General features: G+C 35.3%; 1 protein-coding gene across 1 annotated transcript; it reads left to right on the plus strand.

The window, feature by feature from the left end:
• Positions 1-25870, plus strand: SRP72 (signal recognition particle 72). Its single transcript, XM_037529097.2, has 19 exons — positions 1-133; positions 2462-2582; positions 4496-4619; positions 6831-6974; positions 7054-7165; positions 8674-8705; positions 9971-10095; positions 10197-10254; positions 11710-11841; positions 12664-12792; positions 13500-13572; positions 14922-14986; positions 16332-16427; positions 17226-17329; positions 17468-17545; positions 18496-18633; positions 21282-21319; positions 24723-24882; positions 25451-25870. The coding sequence occupies exons 1-19, from the start codon at positions 25-27 to the stop codon at positions 25626-25628; spliced, it is 2016 nt and encodes a 671-aa protein (XP_037384994.1). The 5' UTR covers positions 1-24; the 3' UTR covers positions 25629-25870.
• The last annotated feature ends 414 nt before the right edge of the window (positions 25871-26284 follow it).

The following is a 26284-nucleotide window of genomic DNA, read 5'->3' on the forward strand; positions in this document are numbered from 1 at the left end:
GCCCCGCCCCTTCTCTCCTCCAAGATGGCGAGCGGCGGCAGCGGGGGGGTTTCGGTGCCTGCGCTCTGGAGTGAAGTGAACCGTTATGGCCAGAATGGCGACTTCACGCGCGCTCTCAAGACCATCAACAAGAGTAAGTGTCAGGGGGAGCCCGGGCGAGCGGGAGGATGCGGCCTCCTTGTGCGCGCGCGAGCGCCGCGGAGTAGGCGCCGGGAGGGGAGACCCCGCCGTCCGCGCCTCGGGCTGGAACGCCGGGCGGCCGTGGGGAGCTGCCGGGCTGCTCCTCCCGGCGGGCCCGGGCTTCCGAGGTGCTTTGAGCCACGTGTACGTCCCCTCTGCGCCCCACTGGAAGCGAGGGGGGGGGATTTAAAGAGACCGCATCCCCCGACGCCTTTTCCAATCTGTTTTCTTGAGTCCTGCTTTTCTCCTTACCTTTAGTGGAGTGGTCGAGTTTATGTTGTCGAGGGAGCTGGTTCTCTTGGGCCGAAGTCGGGCTGGGGGTGGGGGTGGCGGGCGGAGGAGGGAACCTGTCTGGGACACGTAAGTAAGAAGCTGGTGCTGACGACGAGGTGCACGGTGTGCAGATTCAGGGGAGAGGGAAGGGCTGATGTGCTGTCAGGCCTGTCATTCCCACAGATAGAATCTGTCCGGTGTCTTTAGACCAGAAAATGTGTGTGCAGAGCACTGTGAAATAAAGTAGCAAGACATGTTAGCTCCTAATATTTGTGAGTAAATTGCCTTCAGTGTAAGGCTCACTCACTACTTTCTTTCATCCTGTTCTGTATAAATCTAACGTGGCCATGCTTTTTAATGCACTTTGTCGTGCTCACGTCTTCACTGAAGATGCAGCCTGCGTCTGTTAGACTTGGAAATGTAATTGCCAGGACAAGGTTTGGCTTTTTAAAAGCAGTAATGACATACAAGATATGTCAGTAACATGCACGGCTCTTTAGCGAATACTCAACAACCTATTGCTAGGTTAGTGTGGAAAACAGTGATTGTACACAGTGCATTCAAACATTGAAGAAAATGCCTAGAAATTAGAATTATTTGATTTTTAAATGTGCTTTGAATTAACTTATAGCCTTTGCCTAGACCTGGAACATTGCAGTACTTCTTTAAAAAAAGATTGATTTATTTATGCATACAAGAGCTGGGGTACGGATTCACCAGACACAGAGTGGGGAACAGAACAGGCAGATCGATGGAAGTACACCACTGAGGGGAGCAGCTGGTGAGTCAGGAGAAGTCTGCTGTGCCTTGTGGGTTGCTCCCTGGCGTCAGGGAATTGATCTCGTACTGCAGAGGCTGTAGACAGCTCCACAGGCTGCGTCTTCACCCCTTGCCCCACCAGGGAGGCCCCCGTTGCAGTACTTTTCAGTAGTAATGTAATAAGTATTTTTCAGGAATTACTTGATCATTAGGGGCTGTCAGTTTATTCTCCAGTATGTATTTTCTTAGTTGAAATTCTTGGATTCTTATACAAAAGCGGAATCCTGTAGTTGCCGAGGAGCAGAGCATGGGTAGGGATCCTGGTCATTTGGGCAGCATACAGCTGTTTAGCACTGGATTCTTCTTGTACTCTTTGGTAATCTTAAGGAAAAGGGAAATTTTTAATGGTTTTGGAAATAATTGCCATCAAGATAAATTGTGTTTATATGTTTTACAATATATGGGTTTTTTTCCCCAAAATATTCTCATTTAATCTTCATAATAAACTTGTAAAATAGGTAATGTTTTTATGCTCATTTTGCACATCAAAAAATTGAGATTTGGCAGTTAAAGGACTCAGCCAAGATCTCTCGGCATTTGGTGGCAAACTTGTACCCAAACCTAAGTCATTTGCTTTCCAGTTCCCCAAGACATAAACTTCTTACTTTTCCTTGAGTACTTAAAACATGTACAGTATAGTGTGTATCCCAATAGCAGGAGGAGGCAGCTTCTTTATTTCTCTTTGATACATGTATCTTGGGGGTATCTCATTAAAAATAACTCATAATTAGGGCCTCCCTGGTGGTGTAGTGGTTGAGTGCTGGGTTACGGAAGCTGCCCCCGCAGCCTCTGCAGCACCAGTTACATCCCTGGCCAAGGATCCCACATGACAGACCTCTCCTGCCGCCTGCTGCTCCCCTCAGCAGTGTACTTCATCAGTCTGCCTGCTCTGCTCTCTGCTCTGACTCTGGTGAATTCTCTCACCCTCCTGCGCTTCTGACTGTACCCAGTGCTTGTATAAATAAATAAATAAATCTTTTTAAAAAAAAAACCTCATAATTATAACGCTCCTTATTGTCACTTAAGTTAAAAATGAAAACCAGTCATTTAAAAAAAAAGTTTTGCTAATAATTGCTACTGCGATAAAATTGGAAAAATATGTAATTTCCTGAGGCAGGAGGTGAGAAATCTTACTAAAAATGTGAAAGGGGAATGAATTGAAGAATTGTTTCCTGTAATTGTTTTCCAGTACTGCAGATAAACAAGGATGATGTAACTGCTCTGCACTGTAAGGTGGTATGCCTTATCCAGAATGGAAGTTTTAAGGAAGCCCTAAATGTCATCAATACTCACACCAAAGTGTTAGCCAAGTGAGTGATCCAGTTTTTGTATATTTATTAGAAACATGTTTACCATAGCTATAACCATTTCCATGGTTACTTCCCACCCCCACCTCCAATATTTAGTGATTTTTTTACCATTTTCTTTCCACCTTTTATTGCTTTTATTGCTTGCTAGTAACGTTTCCGAAACTTAGGGTGCTTTTTCTTTCTTTACCCCTTTTTTCCCTTTGAACCACTAAGATAAAGATAAACTGTGGAGGAACATGGTACAGAAATGTTATAAGAATTTTTGGAGGACATAGGGAGAGCAACTTACCAGAAGTTTAATTAAAAAAAAAAAAAAGAGAGAAGGCAGAACTTGTAGATTAGCAATGAATACGTATATACTTTTGAAGTCTTTAAGTTGATAGAGGGCTCTAGGATGGTATGGTGGTCTGAATCTGACCTCTGCGTTTATACCTCCTTTGAGAATCTTTTAGGTGAGTGTGACGTTAGGTCAAGCTCTTTCAGTGTCAGAATTCTTTAGCATTTTTGCAGAATAGCAATTTTTTTGTTATTCTTTTTCATTTACTATCTTTAGCACTTTGTGAATGTGAATTTACTACTGTAATTTGATTTTTTTATAGTTATGCCTAAACCTTAAAAGAAATATGTATTGAAATGAAGTTTGTAGCATATTGATTCTTTAATGAGATGCTGATTTGTAGATGCAGAGCAGTATATAGTGTACTTCCTCTTATATAAGAAAAGGAAGATACAAAAACGTGTGTGTATTTACCTGTGTTTGAAAAACACTAGAGAAACTATTAATAAAAATAGTCACTTGCTGGAGTGAGGGTGGGAGGCACATAGGTTTGAATAGCACAATAAAACCTCTTAGTGTGTACCTTTGTGTTTTTTTCATTTGAGCCATATACATGTACTACAGATTGAAAACTAATTTTAAAATTTCATTTAAAATAAAAGAAACAAAGGGACTCTGTACTAGTAGACATGTTCATGCTAAAATTCAGTATTTTGAATTTTAGATATTTTGTGAGGTAGGAATATTTTCAAATAATTTTTGTAAAGGCAAGTAAATAAGGGATATTGCCATTTCCTTTAATAAATATTTTTCCTTGTGGCTTATGTTTAAAACTTCAAATTTAAATTTCAGGTATCACAATTAGGTGAATGTTTAAGTCTGAATGTAAATTGTATTTGTGTATTCTTGTGTCTACTAGTTGCTTGGTTACAAGTACTATATTCTTTTATGATTTTTGGTCAACTTTTTTTGGTTAACCTTCAACAAGTTAAAAACGGCATTGTATGACTTGTTATTTGATTAGTAGATTTAAGAAATTTCTATGATAATTCGTTTAAAATCATGTTCAAGTATTCTTTGCATATAAGACATTCAGCTGATTCATGATTTCAGCCTACATGTTTTTGACAAAAGGCCAATAATTCTAGTAAGACTATCCATGAAAGCATTTCATGCTATAGAGATTTTTTTTGTGAAGGAGTCAATTGATGTGGCAAACTTCATTGTCTTATTTTAAGAAATTGCCACAGCCACCTCACCCTTCAGCACCTGATACCCTGACCAGTCAGTAACTGTCAATGTGGAGGCAAGATCCTCCACCAGTGAAAAGGTCATAATTTCCTAAAGGCTCTAATGATGGTTAGCTTTTTTTTTTAGCAATAAAATATTTTTTAATTAAGAAATGTTTATTGCTTTTTAAGACAATGCTATTGCACACTTAATGAATTACAGTATACTATAAATATAACTTTTATTTGCACAGGGAAACCAACAGATTTGTGTGACTTGCTGTATTATTGCACTAAACCCACAATATCTCCAAGGTGTGCCAGTATAGCAAGTGCTTAGAGCAGTATCTGTCATATAGTGGGTGTTCTGCAGTGTTAGATAATCAAATTTGTTTTTCCTTTTTCAGTAATTCTCTTTCTTTTGAGAAGGCTTATTGTGAATACAGGCTGAACAGAATTGAAAATGCCTTGAAGACAATAGAAAGTGCCAACCAGCAGACAGGCAAACTAAAGGAACTTTATGGACAAGTGGTAATTATTGCTTTAAAATACCTGTTTACTTTGAAAATATGTAGCCCTATACATCTAAATCATAAACAATATTATAAACCAATGAAACGTAATAAAAATATTATAATTTTCAAAAGAAAGAAAAGGAGGGGGAATTATCTGCCCACCCTCCCTAAAAGGGGAGATTTTCCTGTTTGATAGAATAGGAAGAGGTCACATAATCAGGGGACTTCCCTAGGGTCACAGTGCAGATCAATCCCAGCACACTCAAAGCACAGCAATTCAAGCCAGGTTTAATGAAGAGAAGACGTAAAAAAGTTTGGACATGGTATAGGGAGAAATCATAAGAGGCAGTGCAGAATCCTGTATCTGTGAAGGTGGAACTGTTAATATTTTAGAGCTGAAGCATAGCGAGAACCCGGAGATAGGACAAGATGTGTGCAAGGGGCTGTCTGAAAGGAGCTGAGAATTTTATGGAAAGACACAACCACCCCTTTGTGGTACCACAAGAGCAAAGTCAGGGAAACAGATAAGATGCCTCTGCTTCTTTTTTCTCCATCCATCTGATTTGTTGCCAGGACACTCTATCCTGCAAATTCAGCTGGAAACCAGACGTGAGAAAGTCCATATAGATCAGCCTCCTAGCACTGAGTAGGTTGGGTAAGGGTGAAAGGTGATTTGGGGCAGATGACTTCCTTCTTCATCAGTCTAAGAGGGGGTTGGGACTAGAGTTCCCTTTTCTTGAGTTTCCCTTTCAGTGTCCACATGCTTTTCCTCCACTACAGAAGGTCTCAGTTCACACCACAAAGTTTCAGCAAATTCTTTGCTATTTGATCTCATCAGAAAGCAAGAATTGGGTGGTTATGTCATTTATCAGTGGAGAATGATTATACCTATACAGATTTAACATGAACTTTGAAAAGTTGGATGTATATGTAACAATTGAGTTCTCTGACTATTAAATATGAGAATTTTAAGGGGAAAAGAAAAACCTATTCACTATCATCCTGAGTGAGCATAACTGTGCCTTTAGCAGGAAGCAGGACTGAGGAAGCCCAGCCTATTTTGATATTCCACAAAATTTACCACCTACCCAGTTCTTGACTTTTAACATACTCCCTGTCTTTTGTTCATCATACAGTTGCATATGAAACATTCTATGAACACATTATTTCCTCAGAGTAATTAGAAAATGAAAATGAAGAACAATCCTATTTAATTTATACTTTTTCAGTTTGACATGTGAAGGCTAGTGAACTGATATGCTTATTTAAAAAGTGTTGAACTTTATTTTTCTTAAGTTTTTAACGAGTATTTTATTTCAGATTTAAAATGAAGAAAGTCATGTTGGATAAGAAATTGGATTTCATTAAATCCCTGAAAATGCTTTTTCAAAAGGATTTGAGATATAACATTAAGACTAATATAAAGCAGGGCTATTAGTGATGAAAGGATAGAAATGTTACATCAGAACTAGCAAAAACCCTCTTCAGGATTTTTTGAATGTTGGTTTAGGACGAATAATGTATACATTGTCCCCAAGAGATAGTATTAGTTTAACAATATAAATGGATTGTAGGTCTGTAAAGAATTTTTCAGGTAAGATGGGTGAGTTAAGGGTAAATTCCAGAACTTAGAGACTGATGAAGGGCATCAGTCTTTGAGAACAACTTAAATGAAGTAAGCAGGTACTATGTTATGTATACTTGATATTGCTCTGTATGATAGTTGATTTCTAGAAAGATTACACTCTTTGAATAATTTGAAAATATTAAGTCCTTTTATTATCCTCTGACTTTGTTTCTGTACCTATTTACTGGGGCTTAGTAATCATTTTGTACTGTAGGAAAATATTTTCATTGTAATATGAAATATTTCGTAATATTTTCTTTGTAATAAGAAATATTTTCATATTTAGGTAACTTCTATTTCTGTAAAAAGGTTTTCTTTCACAACCCACTTAGCATCTAACCTCAAGAAGGATGTAAATAACAATGACTTTTCTAATTGAACCATGCCTGTAGATCTGCAGTATAGTAGAGATTCATTGGAAGTAAGTTTTTGAAAGTATTAGTGACTTAAGAACTAAGTGAAAAACTATAAGGGAAGATAATTATCCATGTTGTGCTGACTTTGATTTCCTTAGTGGTTCCAAGAAAGTTTATATGGCGTTAGAGATCTAACACACTGTATTTGTCTCCTCTGATTTCTTTTTTTAATATTTCTCTTCAGTTATACCGATTAGAACGCTATGATGAATGCTTAGCTGTGTATAGAGATCTTGTCCGAAACTCCCAAGATGATTATGATGAGGAGAGAAAAACAAATCTTTCAGCAGTTGTTGCAGCTCAAAGCAATTGGGAAAAAGTGGTTCCAGTGAGTATCCCTGTGTATGCACACAGCCATGAAATAATATTCCTGCTGAGTGTTTGACTGATACTTTGCTCTGTGACAGGAGAACTTGGGCCTTCAAGAAGGCACACATGAACTGTGTTACAATGCTGCGTGTGCACTGATAGGACAGGGCCAGCTGAACCAGGCAATGAAAATCCTACAAAAAGCTGAAGGTTGGAAGTTTGTTAAAATTATATGTAAATGTAATGTGCATGTAATTTTGCAAAGTATTCCCAAAATTGCATATCACTTTGATGTTTTTGAATGGAAATTATTGATGCATTGAGAATTTCTCAAGTTTCATTAGCTTTTCACATGTGTTTTTGAGCATATCTTTCATTTATTTCTAAGTGAGACTTCTTGTCCGTTTTCAACCAGACCTTAAAGTTTGGATTTTGTAGAGTAGGTTTTTGAACAAATTACTGAGTATGAAATGTACATTAAGTTAATTAATGTCAAATACTTATGGTAGTTCATGGCATGTAAGCGTTCAGTAAATATTAGCATTATTCTTACTAAAATGTGCTCAACTACAATAATAATGTGGTGTATCTGTGTGTGTGCATACATGCATGTACTACATTTATACACTGGTAGCACTATTCAGGCACATTTTAACTGCATTATGTTTGTTTCGATATGGAGAAATATTTACATGCTTTGAAGTTTTTAATTAAGGAAAAAAATTATTAGAGAACTTATGTATGGTCTCAGCTTCTGAAATACTTAAGACTTTTCCTCTGTACATTTTCCCTGAAAGCTACAAAAATGATGTCATAGGGACTTCAATGAACAGATGGGTAGGGGCAGAAGATGAAACCATCTGCTTTGCTCTTAAATGTTGAAAGTAAAAATAAGAGCAGAAGTTAAAACACCATGAAAAGAAAAATGTGTTTTAAATATTATAATTTCTTGATCATAGTATTAATATACATTGCAAATTTGAGTGCAAAAGTAGTATAGACTTTGCATATTAAAGACATTTGTAAAGCAGTGTAATAGGTTTTAAAATGTGCATACTCTTTGATCCAAGGATTTCCATTTTAGAAATTTTAAGCAAATAATTAGATAAATAAATACATTTATAAGAATAAAAATTGAGCATCATGAGTTTCTGTTCTTTGACTCAAAGAATAAAACTCACTTTATTCTTTACTCAATTTTTTCATAACCACAAGAGAGATTACCATTTGGTCATTAAAATAATATTTAAAGAATAATGTAGATCATTATTTAGTATAACATAAAGATACAGTTATTAAATGGGGAAAAGGAGGTTTCAAGATGCTGTATAGAATACCTCACTTTCACTTTAAATGCAACTGTGCATTTACATTGAAGGATAATAACTGAGATGATAATTGAGATTATTTCTGGGTGATTGTCTTTATTTTTATACTCCTATGATTAACATTTTGGAACCTGTAATCATTGTTTATATTTTTCAAATGTACCTTTAATTTTGTTTTAACAGAGATTACAAATGAAATAAAAATGCCAAAAAAGCTAGATTAATCAGAGATTAGTAATATTTATGTAACATATTTGATGTGAAATACATTTGCTTATTTTTAAAATTATCTTTCAAATCTTCTGTCCAAGAATTTAGTTCTTATTTTTTGGAATGATAAAAGCAATAAGCTACCCAGCAATGTTAATTTCAAAACATTTTCTCCTATAGATCTCTGTCGCCGTTCATTATCAGAAGATGCTGTAAGTATTCCAGTGTTACTAAACCTAAATGTTGTACCAATATAAATTTATAGGAGTTTTCAGTATAGTATTTCTTGGTTTTTTGGAGTAAATGAAGAATCATTAAATAGTAATCTCAGTGAAAACCCTCTTCAGTTATTTGAGGAAATATTGTAGTTTGAGAAATTAAAATATAAAAGTTTTTATATACCTTAACCATTATATTTTAAATTCATATAAATATAAATTTATTCTATTTTAGATGCAGGACTCATGTCCTTTGAGTTCGGATCTATTCATAAAAATTCCATGCATAGTTCTTATATAATCCACACATAATCCAACATTCGTGATTACTAGTTTTGAGGTTTTTTTTAAATGCAAAATATCTTAAAGACAATTGTAAATCAGTTTCATTATAAGAATTTATAGATGTTAACTTTTTCACCAGTCTCTTACCATTTTCTGCCTCACAAGTAATTAGACAGTTTCTTTAGGAACTCACCATTATCAAATATTTTTGAGCATTCAACATAGCTTTCATTGAAACAAGTCTCTTTTCACACTCATAGTTCTTACTATAATATGTAATTAAGTTTTATTGTTTCCTTATCAAACACAACTGACATGATGGGATTGGAAACAAACACATCAGCATATGCTCACCAGGTGAGTGCAGGAGTTCAGGTTGTGGTAAAAGAGGCTGCTCTTCCTAGCCTTGAGCTTTGGTGCTTTGTGGGCATCAGTCAATCCTTCCAGAATAAATAGAGAAAAGGGATTAATCTGGAGTGTCAGTTAAGAGAGCTGCTACTTTAATGATGCAGTTAGTTCAGTGACAGACTTTAGTTACAGGATCAACTCCAATTTTTGAAGTTCTTTGTGGAGTATTAGTTTGAACTGTAATCTTTGGATTAGAGTTCTGTTGCAATTAAGGAATGAAGCATTTTTAAAATGTGTTCTTTTGAGGTAATTATCCAGAATTAAAGTTAAACCTACATGTTAGATTAACTTTTTTCCTTTGCTTTCGGGGTTTAAAGAATATTAATGATCAATCAATGGCATTCCTGAACTTGTTGCCATGTTTTTACGGGATCCATCTTTGCCATTCTTATTTAAACTCTCTTATGGAGGCAATTGCTACATTTTAACTAATTGACTTTAAGGGAAAATTCCTGAAAATCATATTTCTTCTTTGGGATTGTGTTATTTTTTGAACATTTGGGTCACTTGGTAAATCTGGATCAATTTGGAGAATTCACAGAAAAATAAAAGTTTCTTTTGTTTAGGATGGGACTGAGGAAGATCCACAGGCAGAACTTGCCATCATTCATGGGCAGATGGCTTATATTCTTCAGCTTCAGGGTTGTACTGAGGAGGCTTTGCAACTTTACAATCAGATAATAAAACTAAAGTAAGTGATTTATTAAATTGAAGTATCATTTAAATGGACTGAGGGTTTTTTTTTTTTTAAAAAAATCTTGTTCTATTTTAACTATTGTTTATTGTCCTCAGGCCAACAGATGTGGGATTGCTAGCTGTAATTGCAAATAACATCATTACCATTAACAAGGTATGGAATATCCAAGACTTCCCTACACTTATATTTTACAGTGAAAGCAGGTTACTCCATTTTTTTTGCCCTAGGATAAGTATTTCTTTCTATGCCAGAGTTCAGTTATTGTTTAACTATTTAAGAGTATTGTTTAACTGTTTAAGAGTATTGTTTAACAGGGCCTCCCCGGTGGCGCAGCGGTTGCTAGAGTTCACCCTCCCTGCTGTATTGTTTAACATATTGAAGAGTATTGTTTAACTCCCAGTAGTGATGAGTGCAGGCTCTGGACTTTAAAATATTTCCCTTCTCCCAGTTTATAATAATGAGGACAGTCTCTATTTGTTATAAAAACAGTGTGAACCTTTAAACTTTAAATGTGTGCATGTTTTACAGGATTTTTTCATCTCTTGAATGTGAATTCAAGTTTTCCTTATGTGATATTCTTACCAGTGCTTTTTGTTTTGACTTTTATATGTTTTTTGTAAGGGGAAAAGGAATGTGAGTAAGGTTCTCTCTATTTCCTGTATCCCTTCCCCAAGCACCATATAAAATATTGCGAGCATGTGTATAGGCAGTCCTAACTTAAAGTGCTGTATTAATAAACCACCATTTGGAATGTTGTTTTAATGAAAAAACATTTCAAGTGTAAATTTTGAAATCCAGTGAGGTAGAAAACAAGAAAAATCTAGCATTTGAGTTCTTATGATATTCGATGTTATTTTTCAAGGGGCATTTTATTTCATCCTCAGTAATCTTTTTACATTTTAAGTACTACTTTTTAGGTAATACTTGTCTCCAATATATAGGAATTTAATCTGAGGCTAAAAGGTTAGAAGATTCACCAGAGGCAGAGTGGAGAACAAACAGGCAGATCTACTGAAATATACTGCTAAGAGGAGGATTGGGTGAGAGAGGAGAGGTCTTGTACCTTGTGGATTAGCTCCCTGACTGGAACTAGAACTCGTGCCCCAGTGGCTGGCAATAGCTTGATAGTGCTGAGACTTTAACCCTTTTGCCACCAGGGAGGACCCTACTTTAACATTTTTGATATCCCTTGTGCTTTTCTTCAAAAAGATCAAAACAAGTAGTTGATAATGGGAAGATATCTTGTTTTCCTTTCCTTTAAAGTTCCTCATTTATTAAGCTTTTTCATACTTAAGGTAGGAAGCAAAATATACAGATGATCTAAAAGAAGAAAAATACAGACACTGTAGATTTAAATTGTAAAGGCTTTCTTTCCTTCTGTGAACCAGGAATCCAAGACAGTTTTGTAAGCATCGTAGGCGTCCAAATCAGCATTAAAGAATTAAAGTCTGAGGTCACTTTTTTTTGTTTGTTTGTTTGTTTTTTTTTACATTTCTCAAAGGGAGGGAAAGTTTATTGCGCCCGGGCGGACCTCACAGACCCAAGGTGGGGGTCAGTGAAGCCGCGCCTGAGGTCACTGTTAATGGTTGGTGAACTTCCCTTTTTCAGGACCAAAATGTCTTTGACTCCAAAAAGAAGGTGAAATTAACCAATGCAGAAGGAGTAGAGTTTAAACTTTCCAAGAAACAATTGCAAGCTATAGAATTTAACAAAGCTTTACTTGCTATGTACACAAACCAGGTAGGTTACAGACGTTTGATTCCCTGGCTAACCCTTTTGAAGTCTGCCATGGATAGATGTATCAGTCCAGCTTTTTATTTATTTATTTATTTATTTTTTAGTTTATATTTTGTATTAAACCCATGTATTCTTCAAAATGTCATAGATTTTACTTATTAAGTAAGTAGTTTACCCAGTTCTTTGCAGTTGGCTTTTAAGAGGGAGAAAACAGTGTTCACATGTTTAAATGAGATCTTTTTCTCATCTTATTTCTAATCTTACACTAAACAAATTAAGAATCATAAAGATGCCAGACATTTGATAGATAAAACATCCTTTTTGTTTTTGCATTTTAATTTGTATATACTGATACCACGCTATGAATGTTGAAGTCATTTTTCTTAATTCATTCTAATAAAATTATAATTTCATAACTTGGAGAGAGGAGAGAGGAGAGGTGTTCGGGTTTCAGTGGGAGAGTGAAAGTCAGTTACATTTTCATTATTTAGAACTGAGGCAAGGTATTCTCAGATACTTTACATGAAATGACTATATGTTTTGTTGTTTTAAATTAAACACTGATGTTTGATGTATCTTTTTAACAAAATTCTGGAATTTAAACATCCAAATAAATGTTTGTAACTTGTCCTTTCTTAAATGTTTTTAGAATTTCTAGTTTAAATTCAGTACTTACAGGGAAAAGCAGTTTTTCATTTGCTGTTTTGTTTCAATTGATTTCCTTCTTCCTCTACTCATCTTTTTCTGTTTGGTCGTTTCATGTTTAACTTTATTAACCAGCTATTTTTTCGGGGTGGGGGGTGCATGGGAAATGCTTTCTTTTAGGCAGAACAGTGCCGCAAAATATCTGCCAGTTTACAGTCCCAAAGTCCTGAACATCTCCTGCCAGTGTTAATCCAGGCTGCCCAGCTCTGCCGTGAAAAGCAGCACACCAAAGCAATAGAGTTGCTTCAGGTAAGGGAATTACTTGGATTTTTAATGAGGAGAATCAGGTGGTTACAGCCTGTTGCATTGTTATAATAACATACATATTTGTAAATTTCATTGGAAAAATAATAGGTAATTACCAAATGTAGATAAATTCCAAAGGGTCATTTATTTAATTCTTGGGCTATAGTTTTGTTTTATATAAATTTGCATCAGTAAATATTGCTACAAATTATAAGGAAAGCATGATGTTAGATTTAAATAAAGTGAGTCCTAATCAAAATCCCAAACAATTACAGAGATACTAACTTGGTTTTATTAACCTATACCATCTCTCAAATTATATGTGAGTTACCTGAGGGTAGACTCATTGAAAAGGTGGATTAAATTAGGACCATGCTGAGGGGATGGTTGCCTAGTAGAGACTCTAAGTAAGGAAGCATTATTTATTTGAGTACCTTTCTTTAAAAAAAAATTTTTTTTACATAGTACTTTTAATATTTCTGTTAATGACTTCCTGGGAAATTGGCATTATTGTACTTAATTTCAGAATAATTTTAAAGCAAAATCAGTGTTAAGTAAGATTTTTCTTAAGTAAAATTTTGCTCTGAAACCAGAAGTTTAATATTTTAAAACAAGCTTTAAAATGTTATATAGCTGAGAAAAGTAATTGGGAAGTGTACAGCTAGTTGTGTAAATTAATTTGATCTTTCCCCCCATTAAAAAAATTTTAGGAATTTTCAGATCAGCATCCAGAAAAAGCAGCTGAAATTAAACTGACCATGGCACAGCTGAAAATTTCCCAAGGTACTAATGATAATTCCATTATGATTAAAATGCCATTTTCATAAAAACATGTTTGGAATGATTCTGAAGTAACTGTGGACTTTGCGATTATAAACTTTTTTTGTATAGTGGTGAAGTATATTTATTACTGTTTCAAACATGTAGCTAGATTTTGTGGGTTTCAACAGATTTAGTAGGGAGTTAGCCTTTAGTTATTCCTAAGTTACTAGAATGATTATCAATTTATACATTGAAAATCAATAGAAGCAAAGGCTTCCTCTGTTCCAAAAGACAAATTAAATTTCCTGGCTATGTCATGCATTGAAATGCTTTTATTTGTCACTTAGTAGCATTTGCATGAAATAAGGGTAATTTTTTATTACCCACATCTTTTGGGAAGAAGAGACAAGGGAATTTAATGAGAATTGATATTTTTGAATCTTATAGAAAATGCCATTGTTTTCATCTATGATTTTGAACTAATCTTGAGTGACTTGCAAGAACTGTGTTGCCCATATTTGGTAGCTGCTATCTAATGTAACTACTTGAAGTTTAAATTAGATGAAATTTAAAGTTGTGTTAGATAGTTCTGGTATAGACTCTGCATTCTCATTGAGAGTGATAATTGGTTTGGGAGGGGTTGAAAAAAGTCTTAGACATTATTATAGTTAAAATGTCATGAATAGAGGGTAGGAGAGTTGGGAAATAGTGAAAGAAAATGTCTAAAAAGCATCTGATTGGGGTAATGAGAAACCCAGTGGTTTTCTTGTTACCACATTTTCACTTTTGCTTACCTTCCTCCTTTGTTTCTTTTTTCCTTTTTCTATCTCCTTTTTCTTGTTCTTCTCTTTATTTTTATACTTTCTTTATCTGGTTTTATTTGTTTTTGCAAGAAGTATTTATTGTGCTAAAATTACTCAGAAAGAACTGCTCATGGGTTTGTCTTGTTTTTAAAGCCTTTGGAAGATTTTAGTTATTTAAATTTGTAATCAGTGGGAAATCAGAATTTTAACACCATAGTGTAATTTTTCATTGCACATATATCTATAGTAACATGTTTCAAGGACCTTAGGTAAATAGTCTCACCACAAAGATACAGTCTGAAAAAAGGGGGAGTTAAACTCAGTAGATTGAAAGATGGGAGACTGCTTTTCTGGTAGCAGCTCTGCCATTAACATTCTATGTGAGGTTAATGTTTCTTTGGCACTCGTTTTCCTTTCTGTCAAATGAATAAATAGAGTACATTACTCTCAACATTCTAAAGTTTAAGTATTCAGAGATCTAAAATATTTCTCTTAAACTTCTTATATTTGTTTTTTCATAATATACTTTCTTCAATGTGTTGCTAATTTCACTTTTAATCTCTTAAGGTAATATTTCCAAAGCATGTCTAATATTGAGAAGCATAGAGGAGTTAAAGCATAAACCAGGCATGGTGAGTTTATAACTAAAATATTATAAGACTAAAAAAAGTAAGGAACCTACTAATCCATTGTTATGTTTGATGTTTCTTTGTGTCATTTTAATTTCTGCTTATTTCTTTATATATTCATAATGTAGGACTAGTAGTTAAAATAGTAACCATACTTTCTGGTATAACTTTAATTTCATTCTGTACTCTACTTTGCATTGGTTCCTTATTTAGTCAAATATGCTAGACATTATTTCCACCATACCACTGAGAGTCAACCTCACATAACCTAAGAATGGTACTAAATTATTTATAATGTCTTCGGTGTGATTTCTTTGAGTTAAAAACAATTTAATGGTGGCCAACACATTTAGCTTGTAGTTCTCTGATTATTCAAGCATCACAAATGTAAATCACTAACATAGCTGTGAAAGCATCTGTTTCAAAACAGAGACTAATTTTACAGTGGTGCTATGTGCACTTGTTGAATGAGGGCTGTTTGATTCACGTTTGTTTCTCTAACAACTTATTCACAGTTGCACTCAATAAACATAGTGTTATGTTAGTACTTTCCCTTTTGAAGATTCATATTTTGAAAACTGGAATATGATTATATTAGAATCAGATATAGAGCTAAAAATAAAATGTTTCTAATATTTGTTGTTTGACCTTCTGTTACCTTTCATGTAGGTATTTGGATTAATTGGCATGAAAATGTTCAGATAGTCCCAGTTTACCCTATAAATATGAGTAGAACCTTTTCCTGATACTGGCTGTTTGTGGTTTCTCTCTCTTTTTTTTTTTTTTTTTTTTTTTCTGACTAGTCTAGCTGTAGGTTTATTAGTTTTATTGATTTTTCTCAAAGATGCAGGTTTTTCCTTCTATTTCCTTTCTGTCCTAATCTCCTATTGCTCTTCCCCCTCACTCCATTCCAGCCACCTGGGCCTCCTTACTGTCCCTCCCACACACCAGGCTCAGACTCCATGTGACTCGTTGTGGGGCTTTAATCACAGTTCTGTATACCTCACTGAACATGCAGTTGAATATCCTGGCGATGTCTCATACATAAACTGGTTTTGTCAGTGCTTAGTCTCAAATTTTATGCTTGCTTTCTTGTGAACTAGTTGTGAACTGGCACAGCATTTGAGGGAAAGTGTATTTTATACTTTTCTATTTGGAATACACTATTGTTCATGGTATTTCTAGTTTTTATGCTATAGAAACATACCAATGTTTAAGACTAATTAGGTACTGGCAAAGAGCCTAGCAACCTTTATTTGCTATTTTTTCAGTGTTTTTCATTTTCAAAAAATTTATTTGGGAGAGAAAGTGGGGTTTTATTCATTAATATATACCTTTGACTCGTTAGGTATCTGCATTAGTGACCATGTACAGCCACGAGGAAGATATTGATAGTGCCATTGAGGTCTTCACACAAGCTATCCAGTGGTATCAAAGCCATCAGGTAAATAAATAAACTGTTAGTGGGGTCATGTTTTTACATAAAAATAGACTGCAGTAGCTAACTAAAAACTTAAGAGCATTGAAACATTTCAATTCACTATTGAAAAGATGGAATGCTATTAGACTGCTACTCATTTTTTTAGTATGCCAGATCTAAAGTTGTCAGAAGTAAGAAATGGCTACAAATGAGAAAAAATAGCTCACTCATGTTTTTTAAAGCGTTCCTTTGTGTGTTTGTGGGTATAGTCTCAAGAAATACCAATATAATAATTCACAGTTGCATATAAGAGAACTCATCTTTAGTGGCTAAAGGTGGGTGTAGTAATTGGTAAAACAGTAGTATTTGACATAATTATATATCTCCAGCTAATAAGAACATCTTCATGTTTTCCCAGTATGGGTCTTTGTATAGGCCATATCTAGCTTGTAAACATCTGTACTGTTAGTGTTATTTGTACAGGCAGGATACCAGTGTTCTGGGAAATATTGTGTTGAATTAATATTTGAGAACTGTGGTGAAATCTAAGATTTGATTATGGAGAATATTTCTAATTATAAGCAATCTAGAGATGGGTTGTGTTCCAAATTCATGAATTGGTAGTTACTTGTATTAGTTTGTCCACCCCGCCACCTGGTATATATGTGCATTTATTTGTTTTTGTTGTTTAACGCGTATAGTAAAACTTAAGATGAAGAATCTAATGAATAGGTCTGTTTTAAAGGACTAGTGAATGTAACTTCAATGTCTTGCTAGATATTTAGCTTAAAACTTCTTTTGCTCTTTTTATTGAACCTGTAGCCCAAATCTCCTGCTCATTTGTCCTTGATAAGAGAAGCTGCAAACTTCAAACTCAAATATGGACGGAAGAAGGAGGCAATTAGTGACCTAGAACAGCTATGGAAGTAAGCTCTGAAAGGGGGGGGGGGTGTAGAAATCCAAACTTTATAGCTGTTATTTGATATGAAGGCGTTCTTTTGCCTATTATGTTACTTTCCCCAGTTTCGTAAACTGTTTAGTAACTTTCTTGTTTCTTCTTTTAGGCAAAATCCAAAAGATATTCATACCCTGGCTCAGCTTATTTCTGCTTATTCACTTGTAGATCCTGAGAAAGCAAAAGCGTATCCTTTTGATTGTTCCAGACTGCTATCATGTCATACACTAGATGTCTTCCAGTACTTGTTTTGACCAGGGACTTTCTGTTGTAAATTTTGACAAACAAAACCCTTATTAAGTAGTCAAAGCAAAAAATGAGTATTTATTAATTAATGTGACTGAAAAATACAGTGGTAGGCTCAAGAAAAAGCATATTTTATTTGGGTAGTAGAACATGACTCTGAATGTCATTTTGGTTGAACTGTCTTAGGTCACATGCCCATCTCAAGTAAATACTGACTATACCAAAATTCACTGCCCTGATCGACTGAGTTTGGATCATGTGATACTCCAATATGGGTGTGTTCCCAAACTGAGGTGGGGTGGTAGGAAAAGCAGTACGTCAAAATCTTTGTAATAAGCAAGACTGTTTTATAAACTGCTAGTAGTTTTATTTTTTTTTTTAAGATTATTTCTTTATTTATACAAGCACTGGGTACAGTCAGAAGCATGGGAGGGTGAGAGAATTCCCCAAAGCCAGAGCGGAGAATAGAACAGGCAGACTGACGAAATACACTGCTGAGGGGAGCTGCGGGCGGCAGGAGAGGTCTGCGCGCCATATTGTACCCTCGCCTGACGGCCGGGGATTGAACCTGCGCTGCAGAGGCTGCAGGCAGCTTTGCAACCCAGCGCTCAACCGCTGCGCCACCAGGGAGGCCCTTAGTAGTTTTATAAACTGCTACCACATTAAAGTACATTAAGTTAGGAATTAGTTGATTAGATTCGTCCCTTCTCAAGTTCTTTCAGAATATAGAATTAAAATTTGACTTTTTGACCTGCCTTGTTATTTTATGTGATGAACATTTTTTTGTTTTTGCAAAGGGCGTTAAAAATGTGTTTTTCTATTGGTATAGTTCTTTGGCAGACATATGTATATGTATGTTTATTGTGTTCCTGAACTCTCGTTCAATCCCAGTCTTAGTAAACACTTGCCCTCGTCAGATAGTATGTCTCTAAAAGTAGATGTGGACGCTCTTGAAAATTCTCCTGGTGCTACATACATTCGGAAGAAGGGTGGAAAAGTTACTGGAGATAGTCAACCAAAGGAACAAGGGTAATGTTTTTCATTGCAACATTCACTAATACTCATTTTAAATTATATAGAGAAGAAGAAGCACATTCTCATAAAAATTTTGTGAATAAAATTTAAGCCCTCTTTTATTCTTTTCCCTTCTCTTTCTGTGCTCAGCTAGCTCTTACTTAGTCCTCATTTCCCTCTTCCTCCCCAGCCCAGAATTAGTTGTGTATTAATTGTGTATCCTTCCAGATCTCTTTTTCTATTTATTCACAGTAGAGTTACAAATATTTCCCTTAGATGGTTTGTTTAGTTTTTACAGAAATGGTATTATATTGTACTTAATGTTTCTGACTTGCTTTCTTTCATTTAATAATTCTTGGAGATGTTTCCATATTCTTTTTTCTTTTTTTTTTTTTTTTTTAATTTATTCAAGCACTGGGTACAGTCAGAAGCATGGGAGGGTGAGAGAATTCACCAGAGCCAGAGCAGGGAACAGAACAGGCAGACGGACGAAATACACTGCTGAGGGGAGCAGCAGGCGCGGCAGGAGAGGTCTGCGCGCCATGTGGGACCCTTGCGTGGCAGCTGGGGATCGAACTGGCGCTGCAGAGGCTGAGGGCAGCTTCGCAGCCCAGCGCTCAACTACTGTGCCACCAGGGGAGGCCCTCCATATTCTTAATATGAATATATTTCGTTCTTTTTATGCATAGTATTCCATAGGCTGGATGTGCCTTACCTTATTTACCTGTAATTTATTGATATACTTTTAGTAATTTTAACCTGAAGTTCACCTGAGGTTAATTTTGCTGACTTGGAGGAAAGGTTAGCCAGGTTCATTAACTTACAAGGAGTCTAATTAGACTCTTTCCTTGTTTTCCTGTATTGCCAACTCAAATGCACAGTTAGCAGAGGCCTACTAATTAAGATTCTGTTTTTTATTCCAGATGAACAGAGTAACACCCAGTTTAGTAATTTTCATAATTTTACTGTTTTGTCCCTTTTATTTAATGCCTTTTGAAGTTGTTTTTTTTCCCCAACTTAAAAAAATCAGCAACAGTATATGATTGACTTCATTATAAATTCTTCGTTGTGCTTTTATTATTATGAACTCTGATTTTTTAAAAAAGGCATTATCCACAATACAGGATTTTTAAACTTGAATAAGGAGTTGGAGCTGCAGAGATAATACATTGTTCCAAATTCCATTTCATCATACAATTCCAATTTCAACCCTATCAGGAACCCGAAATGAAATAAAGCCAGATCTTAGAAGATGTTCAAATAATGCTTATTTAAGTATTTTGAGGGCTTTTTTTTTTTCCTTTTCTAAAACAGGATTGGGTAATTGGTAACAACAGTTTTTTTTTCCTAATCCCTTCATCTTTTTTTCCCCCTTAAACAGTCATTAAGATGTACATTGACTTTTAAGTTTTTAAATTTCAGCATTAGTAGTTTTAATAGTGTAATTTAGCCTGATATTCAGCAGAGTATGTGTTATTAAGACCACTTATGTTAACTTTTGGGTGCAAAGGTTTAACTTCTTTTGAGTATTGCTATTGTTGACATAAAATAAATCAGTCTTTGTCCTCAAAACAATTTAAAGTCTAGGAGAAGGAAGTATATTTAAACAATAATTTCAATAAAGGTTGCATATGTTATGATTGTGCAGGGTATATACCAGAGAGAATAGTCAGTCCTTAGGGGCAGTGGAGCTTAGGAGAGATTTCGTGGAGGAGGAGATTACATTGACTCTGAGAAGATGAGGATGGGGCGAGCAAAAGACAAAAAGTAAGAAATGGCAGAAAACTTTTGGGTAATTGCAGGTATAACTGTAGAGTGTGATTTGTTGGGAGACAATTTAGAAGACGATTGCATAGTCTGGGTGACTGATTGAAGCTCTAAGAAATTGGATGTTGCATTCCTTCTTCTTATGACCATCCTGAAAGAACCTTCACAATGAAATGCCTTAGTAAGGTGATGTTTTGGCAGAAATTGTTGCTGTGTCATCCTTCCAGTTCATTGTTTCATAGTCCCCTATAGAAGTGTATCACATGAATATTTATTGATTTTTTTAAAATGACTTTCTCTCTTCACTATAGCTATCAGAGTATTTATTTTTGAAATGTTTTGATTTATACTCTTCCCAGTGCCTTTTTTAAAAAATTGGTCAATGTACTTAATATTTTGCTTTTCCTTAAATTCAGTAAATGCATCAAGTTCAAAAGTTGAAAGATAAAAATTGCTGATTAAATTTTTGCTCTCCCTCCCAAGGAGAGAACTTATGTTACTTGTCTTGCATATCCTCCCTGAGATATTCTTTGCTTAGAATTTGCCCATATTTGTTCTTCTGGCAAAGGATTGAATTATCTGTTCTCTAGTTTTGCCAAATATAAGTTAACTTACCACCGATTGTGCAAATTTCTTACCTTTATTTAGACACACTATGTGCCAGTGTTAATGGTATTTGCTTTCTGAAAATATTTGTCACCCCTCTTTTTTAAACTGCCTTCCAAAAAGTAGTGTATGAAGTTGGATTTAACTTAATTTAATATCGTAATTATTTTATTAGCTTTGGTGAGCCAGCACCAAGACTTAAAACACCTTTATGATAAAGTTCCCAGCTCACATTAATGCTCTAAGTATTTTCACATCATGATGGTAATGATTTTTTCTTCTCTTTGTAGACAGGGAGATTTAAAAAAGAAGAAGAAAAAAAAGAAGGGTAAGATTTCTTAAAATCTTTATGTTCCTTTCTATAAGTTAATAACTTGAGTTTAGTTCTACACGGAAACCTTAGGACATAAATACACTCCTCTTGCATACTTGAGCATTGACTTTTGATTTGACTATAGCTGCCATTTAATTTTATTATTTAAAAAGTACAACTCTGGAGTTAGATTGCCTGAATTCAAATTGTTGCTGTGGTGATGGTGCTCTTCATTGAGACTAAACAGGTCACTGAACTTACCTGCCTGAGTTTTCCATCTATAAAATGGAATATGATAACATATCTCACAGTAATGCGTGAGATACTACATATAAAGCTCTTTTAACAGTGCCTAGTGTACTAGTTCCTTATATATAAGGTGCTCTTGGAAGGGGTGATACAAGTATATAGAATTCCATAAGCTGATTTAAGAAATTTCACTTTTATAGTGATGTAGAGGAAGGTTAGCAGATCCAGTAGTTTGCATCTTTTTATTCTGCAGTACACAATATTGAACTCCATTAGAGTCACTGGGTGTTTGTTAGAAACATGTCATTACGTCCAATAGGATATAGATGGACTTGTTTGGAATTAGCAAGTCTTTCCCCTTAACCTGAATGGGTCAGCATAGGTCAGTGCCCAACCTTGGACCTTTAATCAGGGGAATGCCGTACATTGATTTACCTCTAGAGTGTCTGGTTCATAGTTTTTTGTTGATTTTGATTTTCACTTTCTTATAGTTATTCATTTTCCTGGTCCCTTATTTAAGTTTTCTAGATTCCTGCTATGAGTGAGACCATTCTTTTTCTTTCTGGCTTATTTCGCTGAGCATGATCCCTTCCAGCGCCATCCATGTTGCTGCAAATTGCATGTGTTTATCTTTTTTGAATGCTGAGTAATATTTCATGGTGTATATGTACCACATCTTCTTGATCCAGTCATCTATTTTGGGGCATTTGGGTTGTTTCCAAAGCTTAGCTATTGTAAACAGTGCTGCTATAAACATAGGGGTGCAGGTGCTCTTTGGAATTGATGTTTCTGTGTCCTTTGGGTAAATACCTAGGAGTGGAATTGCTGGATCATATGGAAGCTCTATGTCTAGTAGGTCAAGAAATCTCCATACAGCTCTCCATAGTGGTTGGACCAGTTTGCACTCCCACCAACAGTGCGGGAGAGTTCCTTTTTCTCCACATCCTTGCCAACATTTGTTGTTGCTAGTTTTTTTAATATGTGCCATTCTCACTGGTATAAGATGGTATCTCATGGTAGTTTTGATTTGCATTTCCCTGATTACAAGTGATGTTGAACATCTTTTCATATGCCTGTCGCTACATGCAAAAGAATGAAGCTTGACCACTACCTCACACCGTACACAAAAATCAACTCAAAATGAATTAAAGAACTAGACATAAGACCTGAAACCATAAAATACATAGAAGGAAATATAGGCGAAACACTACGTGATATGCACATCAAAGACATCTTTACAGACACATCACCCAAAGCAGTGATAGTGAAGGCAAAGATAAACAGCTGGGACTACATCAAATTAAAGAGCTTCTGCACAGCAAAAGAGACAATAACAAAAACAAAGAGAAACCCCACCGACTGGGAGAACATTTTTGCACACAACACTAATGATAAAGGACTGATCACAAAAATCTGCAAAGAGCTGATGAGACTCAACAACAACAAAGAAAATAATCCTGTCAAAAAATGGGCAGAAGCGCTAAAAAGAAACTTCTCTGAAGAGGAAATGCAAATGGCCAACAGGCATATGAAAAAATGTCCTATTCTTTCTTCTAATGTGTTTACTGCCACTTCAGTAGTTTTGAGATAGTACAGAAACTAACGTTTGCGTTCAATATATTACATTTAACCAGAGTTTTATTCTTCACTTTTGTTACAGTATTTGAAAATTTTTAAAAACTCAGTTAAGTATTAGTGCCAGAGAACAACCTTTACCTGCTGAGTAAAGGTAGCAAAAATAAGCTCAATTTCACTTTGCTTTCTCTTTTTCTTGTGGTTTCCAGGTGAGCATATTCTAAAACTTAACAATTGATATATGCTCAGTTTAAAAACACAAGAAACAAAGACTTTCATCATTGTAGAATGACATAAAGAGTAGACAATGCCCTCCTTTAAATTCCTGCTCCCAGAGATAATTATTTAGCTTTTCTATACATAGAAACATACAGACTGTGTATTTATTCCTCAATCAATAAGTTTTTAAAAATCTCATACGAGGGCCTCCCTCGTGGCGCAGCGGTTGAGCGCTGGGTTGCAAAGCTGCCTGCAGCCTCAGCTGCACCAGTTCAGTCCCCGGCTGCTCCCCGGCCCCCGGAGGAGGGTCCCACATGGCGCGCAGACCTCTCCTGCCGCCCGCTGCTCCCCTCAGCAGTGTGCTTCGGTCCTTCTGCCTGCTCTGCTCCCCGCTCTGGCTCTGGTGGATTCTCTCACCCTCCCGCGCTTCTGACTGTACCCAGGGCATGTACAAACAAACAAACAAACAAACAAATAAATAAATAAAAATATATGCCTCTAAAAAAATAAAAATAAAATAAAAATCTCATACGAATATATCATTAGGATAATTTGTTTTAATCTTCTAATTTAGACTGTGTTGTGCAGACTTTTTTTTAGTAGTGCAGACATTTTTTCAAATTATTAAATGTAACTGTACTTATTAACCCAGTTGTATATTTGCAAGTGTAGGTATACTATAATTTTTTGAGTTGTTTTTCTTATCGATAGACATTTAAGTTTGTTATATAAGGATATCACAAAGAATATTCTTTCAAACATAACTATGGATTTTCTCAGGATAAATTTCTAGAAATATAAATTTTAACTAGTACTGCCAAATTAAACTGCTCTCTACTAAGGCTATGCCATTATATCCTTCTGCCAGAAATGTTTTGAGTTTCCTGTCACAAACACTGGGTATTACTGCTTTTCATATTTGTCAGTTTGATTGAATTTCTTTTCATTTTTAATTAGTAAGACTTTCATCTTTTCATGGGTAGTTACGTATTTCTCCTGACTTACCCTGATTACAGATATGCCCATTCTTTGTGTGATTTATCTGTTATTAAGAATTTGTTCTATATTGAGAATACTGATCTACTCTGTTACATAGTATGCAAATATTTTTTGTTTTGATGTTTTTATTAAAAATGTATTTTTTACCAAATTAAAATTTTAAATGTTTTACATAGATATATATATGAAGTCTTTTTCTTAATGGCTTCTGAATTTCATGTCATACTTAGAAATAAAGCGTTTTTTGCTGCTAGGTTATACAGATGAAACTCTTAAATTTCAGTTCTAATGTTTTTCATTCCCAGGCTTGGACACATTGTTTAGACAATCATGAAAACCTTATGGACAAACCTCTCATTTCTTATTTGTTACACAGGAAAACTGCCTAAGAATTATGACCCCAAAGTGACTCCAGATCCAGAAAGATGGCTACCAATGCGAGAACGTTCTTACTACCGGGGAAGAAAGAAGGGTAAAAAGAAGGATCAGATTGGAAAGGGAACCCAGGGAGCAACTGCAGGCGCATCATCTGAGCTGTAAGTCATTGCTCCCCAAATGAAATCACTGAGAGCGTAGTATGATTCTTCTGAGATGGATCAGGATCATTAGTCAGAAGTTTTTTTAATATATTTTAAGTATGAGAAGTATAGTCAGATATCTTTGATAAATAGCTTGCTGTGTGCTCATAAAGGAAAGAGAATGTACTTCTGGCTTGACTGTATTAAAAATACTAGGATTATAGGATTGTATTGTAAATATTAGGATTCCAATACCTTCAAAAGTTAGCCATACTGAGTCATTTAAATCAATAGATAAACAGAAATAATCAGTAGCTAGAAAGAAGCATCTAAAATGTTATTAAATAAATTATTTCTACATGGTAGTATTATAAGTTATTTTAAGTATAAATGTTGGTATGTACCATGTGTTACTTTTTAATTATAAAGCAATAAAATTCTCATTCAAAAGAAAAATCATGGGGAGCTGGGAAACCCATCTAAAAGAGATTTTATGAGAGATCTTTAGGGCTAGAAAGTGAAATCCAGACTTTTATGTTGTTGGAATATATGAGTGACCAACACCTTCCTAATCTAATTACTTCAGGGATGCCAGTAAGACTGTGAGCAGCCCACCCACCTCTCCAAGACCTGGCAGCGCAGCAACAGCATCTGCATCTACAAGTAATATTATACCCCCAAGACACCAGAAACCTGCAGGGGCTCCAGCAACAAAAAAGAAACAGCAACAAAAAAAGAAGAAAGGTGGAAAAGGTGGCTGGTGAATAGAACATTCTTGTTGCAGGCTATTTTTAAATTAGTCTCAGTGACAACAGGAACATAATAAAGGTAACACAGAAAGAAGCACAGAGCTGCTCCCTCTCTCATCCCTACACTTTCATAAAATTATTTTCTTGTGCATCAAACAGGAAAACAACTTCCTCAAACTGTCTAGTCAGATGTACTTGTACCACCTAGCTTTGCACAGATGATGAGGACTCAAAATAATTGGCATTTACCCACCTTGCTATCTGTTGTGTCCTTTCTCTTTGTGTGTTGATCTGCTGGGTGGTTGTTGTTATTTTTCCCAGTTTCACAAACAAGGCGTATTATATAAGGTTTCCTCAGATTTAAACAGAAACTACTTCTGTTTCAAATATATTCTAAAAACACTTGTTCCTGTCAAGTCCCACTTTAAATTATGTCTTAGGAGGCCTTGGGAGACAAAAAATGAAATCTTCTGAGCATTCCAAATATCTGCTTAGAAATGTCATGTGATTCAAAAAAGGGACCTTATTAATACACTACTGTTCTTTATTACATGAACGGCCACAAGAAAACTAAATGTCTTGATTAACTTGACCATAAATTCTCAGTCATGTGATACTACAATATATAATTTTTTATTACTATACATATATAAATTAGGACTCCTTTGTGG

Source organism: Talpa occidentalis, unplaced genomic scaffold, assembly GCF_014898055.3.
Source record: "Talpa occidentalis isolate TD23 unplaced genomic scaffold, MPIMG_talOcc4v2.1 talOcc4.6, whole genome shotgun sequence".
NCBI lineage: Eukaryota > Metazoa > Chordata > Mammalia > Eulipotyphla > Talpidae > Talpa > Talpa occidentalis.

Bases quoted from the DNA above. Each gene is read 5' to 3' on its own strand.
- SRP72 (XM_037529097.2), top strand. From the start codon at position 25: ATGGCGAGCGGCGGCAGCGGGGGGGTTTCGGTGCCTGCGCTCTGGAGT. The intron at 2,583-4,495 runs GTGAGTGATCCA...TTCCTTTTTCAG, and splicing joins CACACCAAAGTGTTAGCCAA to TAATTCTCTTTCTTTTGAGA. The intron at 21,320-24,722 runs GTAAGATTTCTT...TTTGTTACACAG, and splicing joins GAAGAAGAAAAAAAAGAAGG to GAAAACTGCCTAAGAATTAT.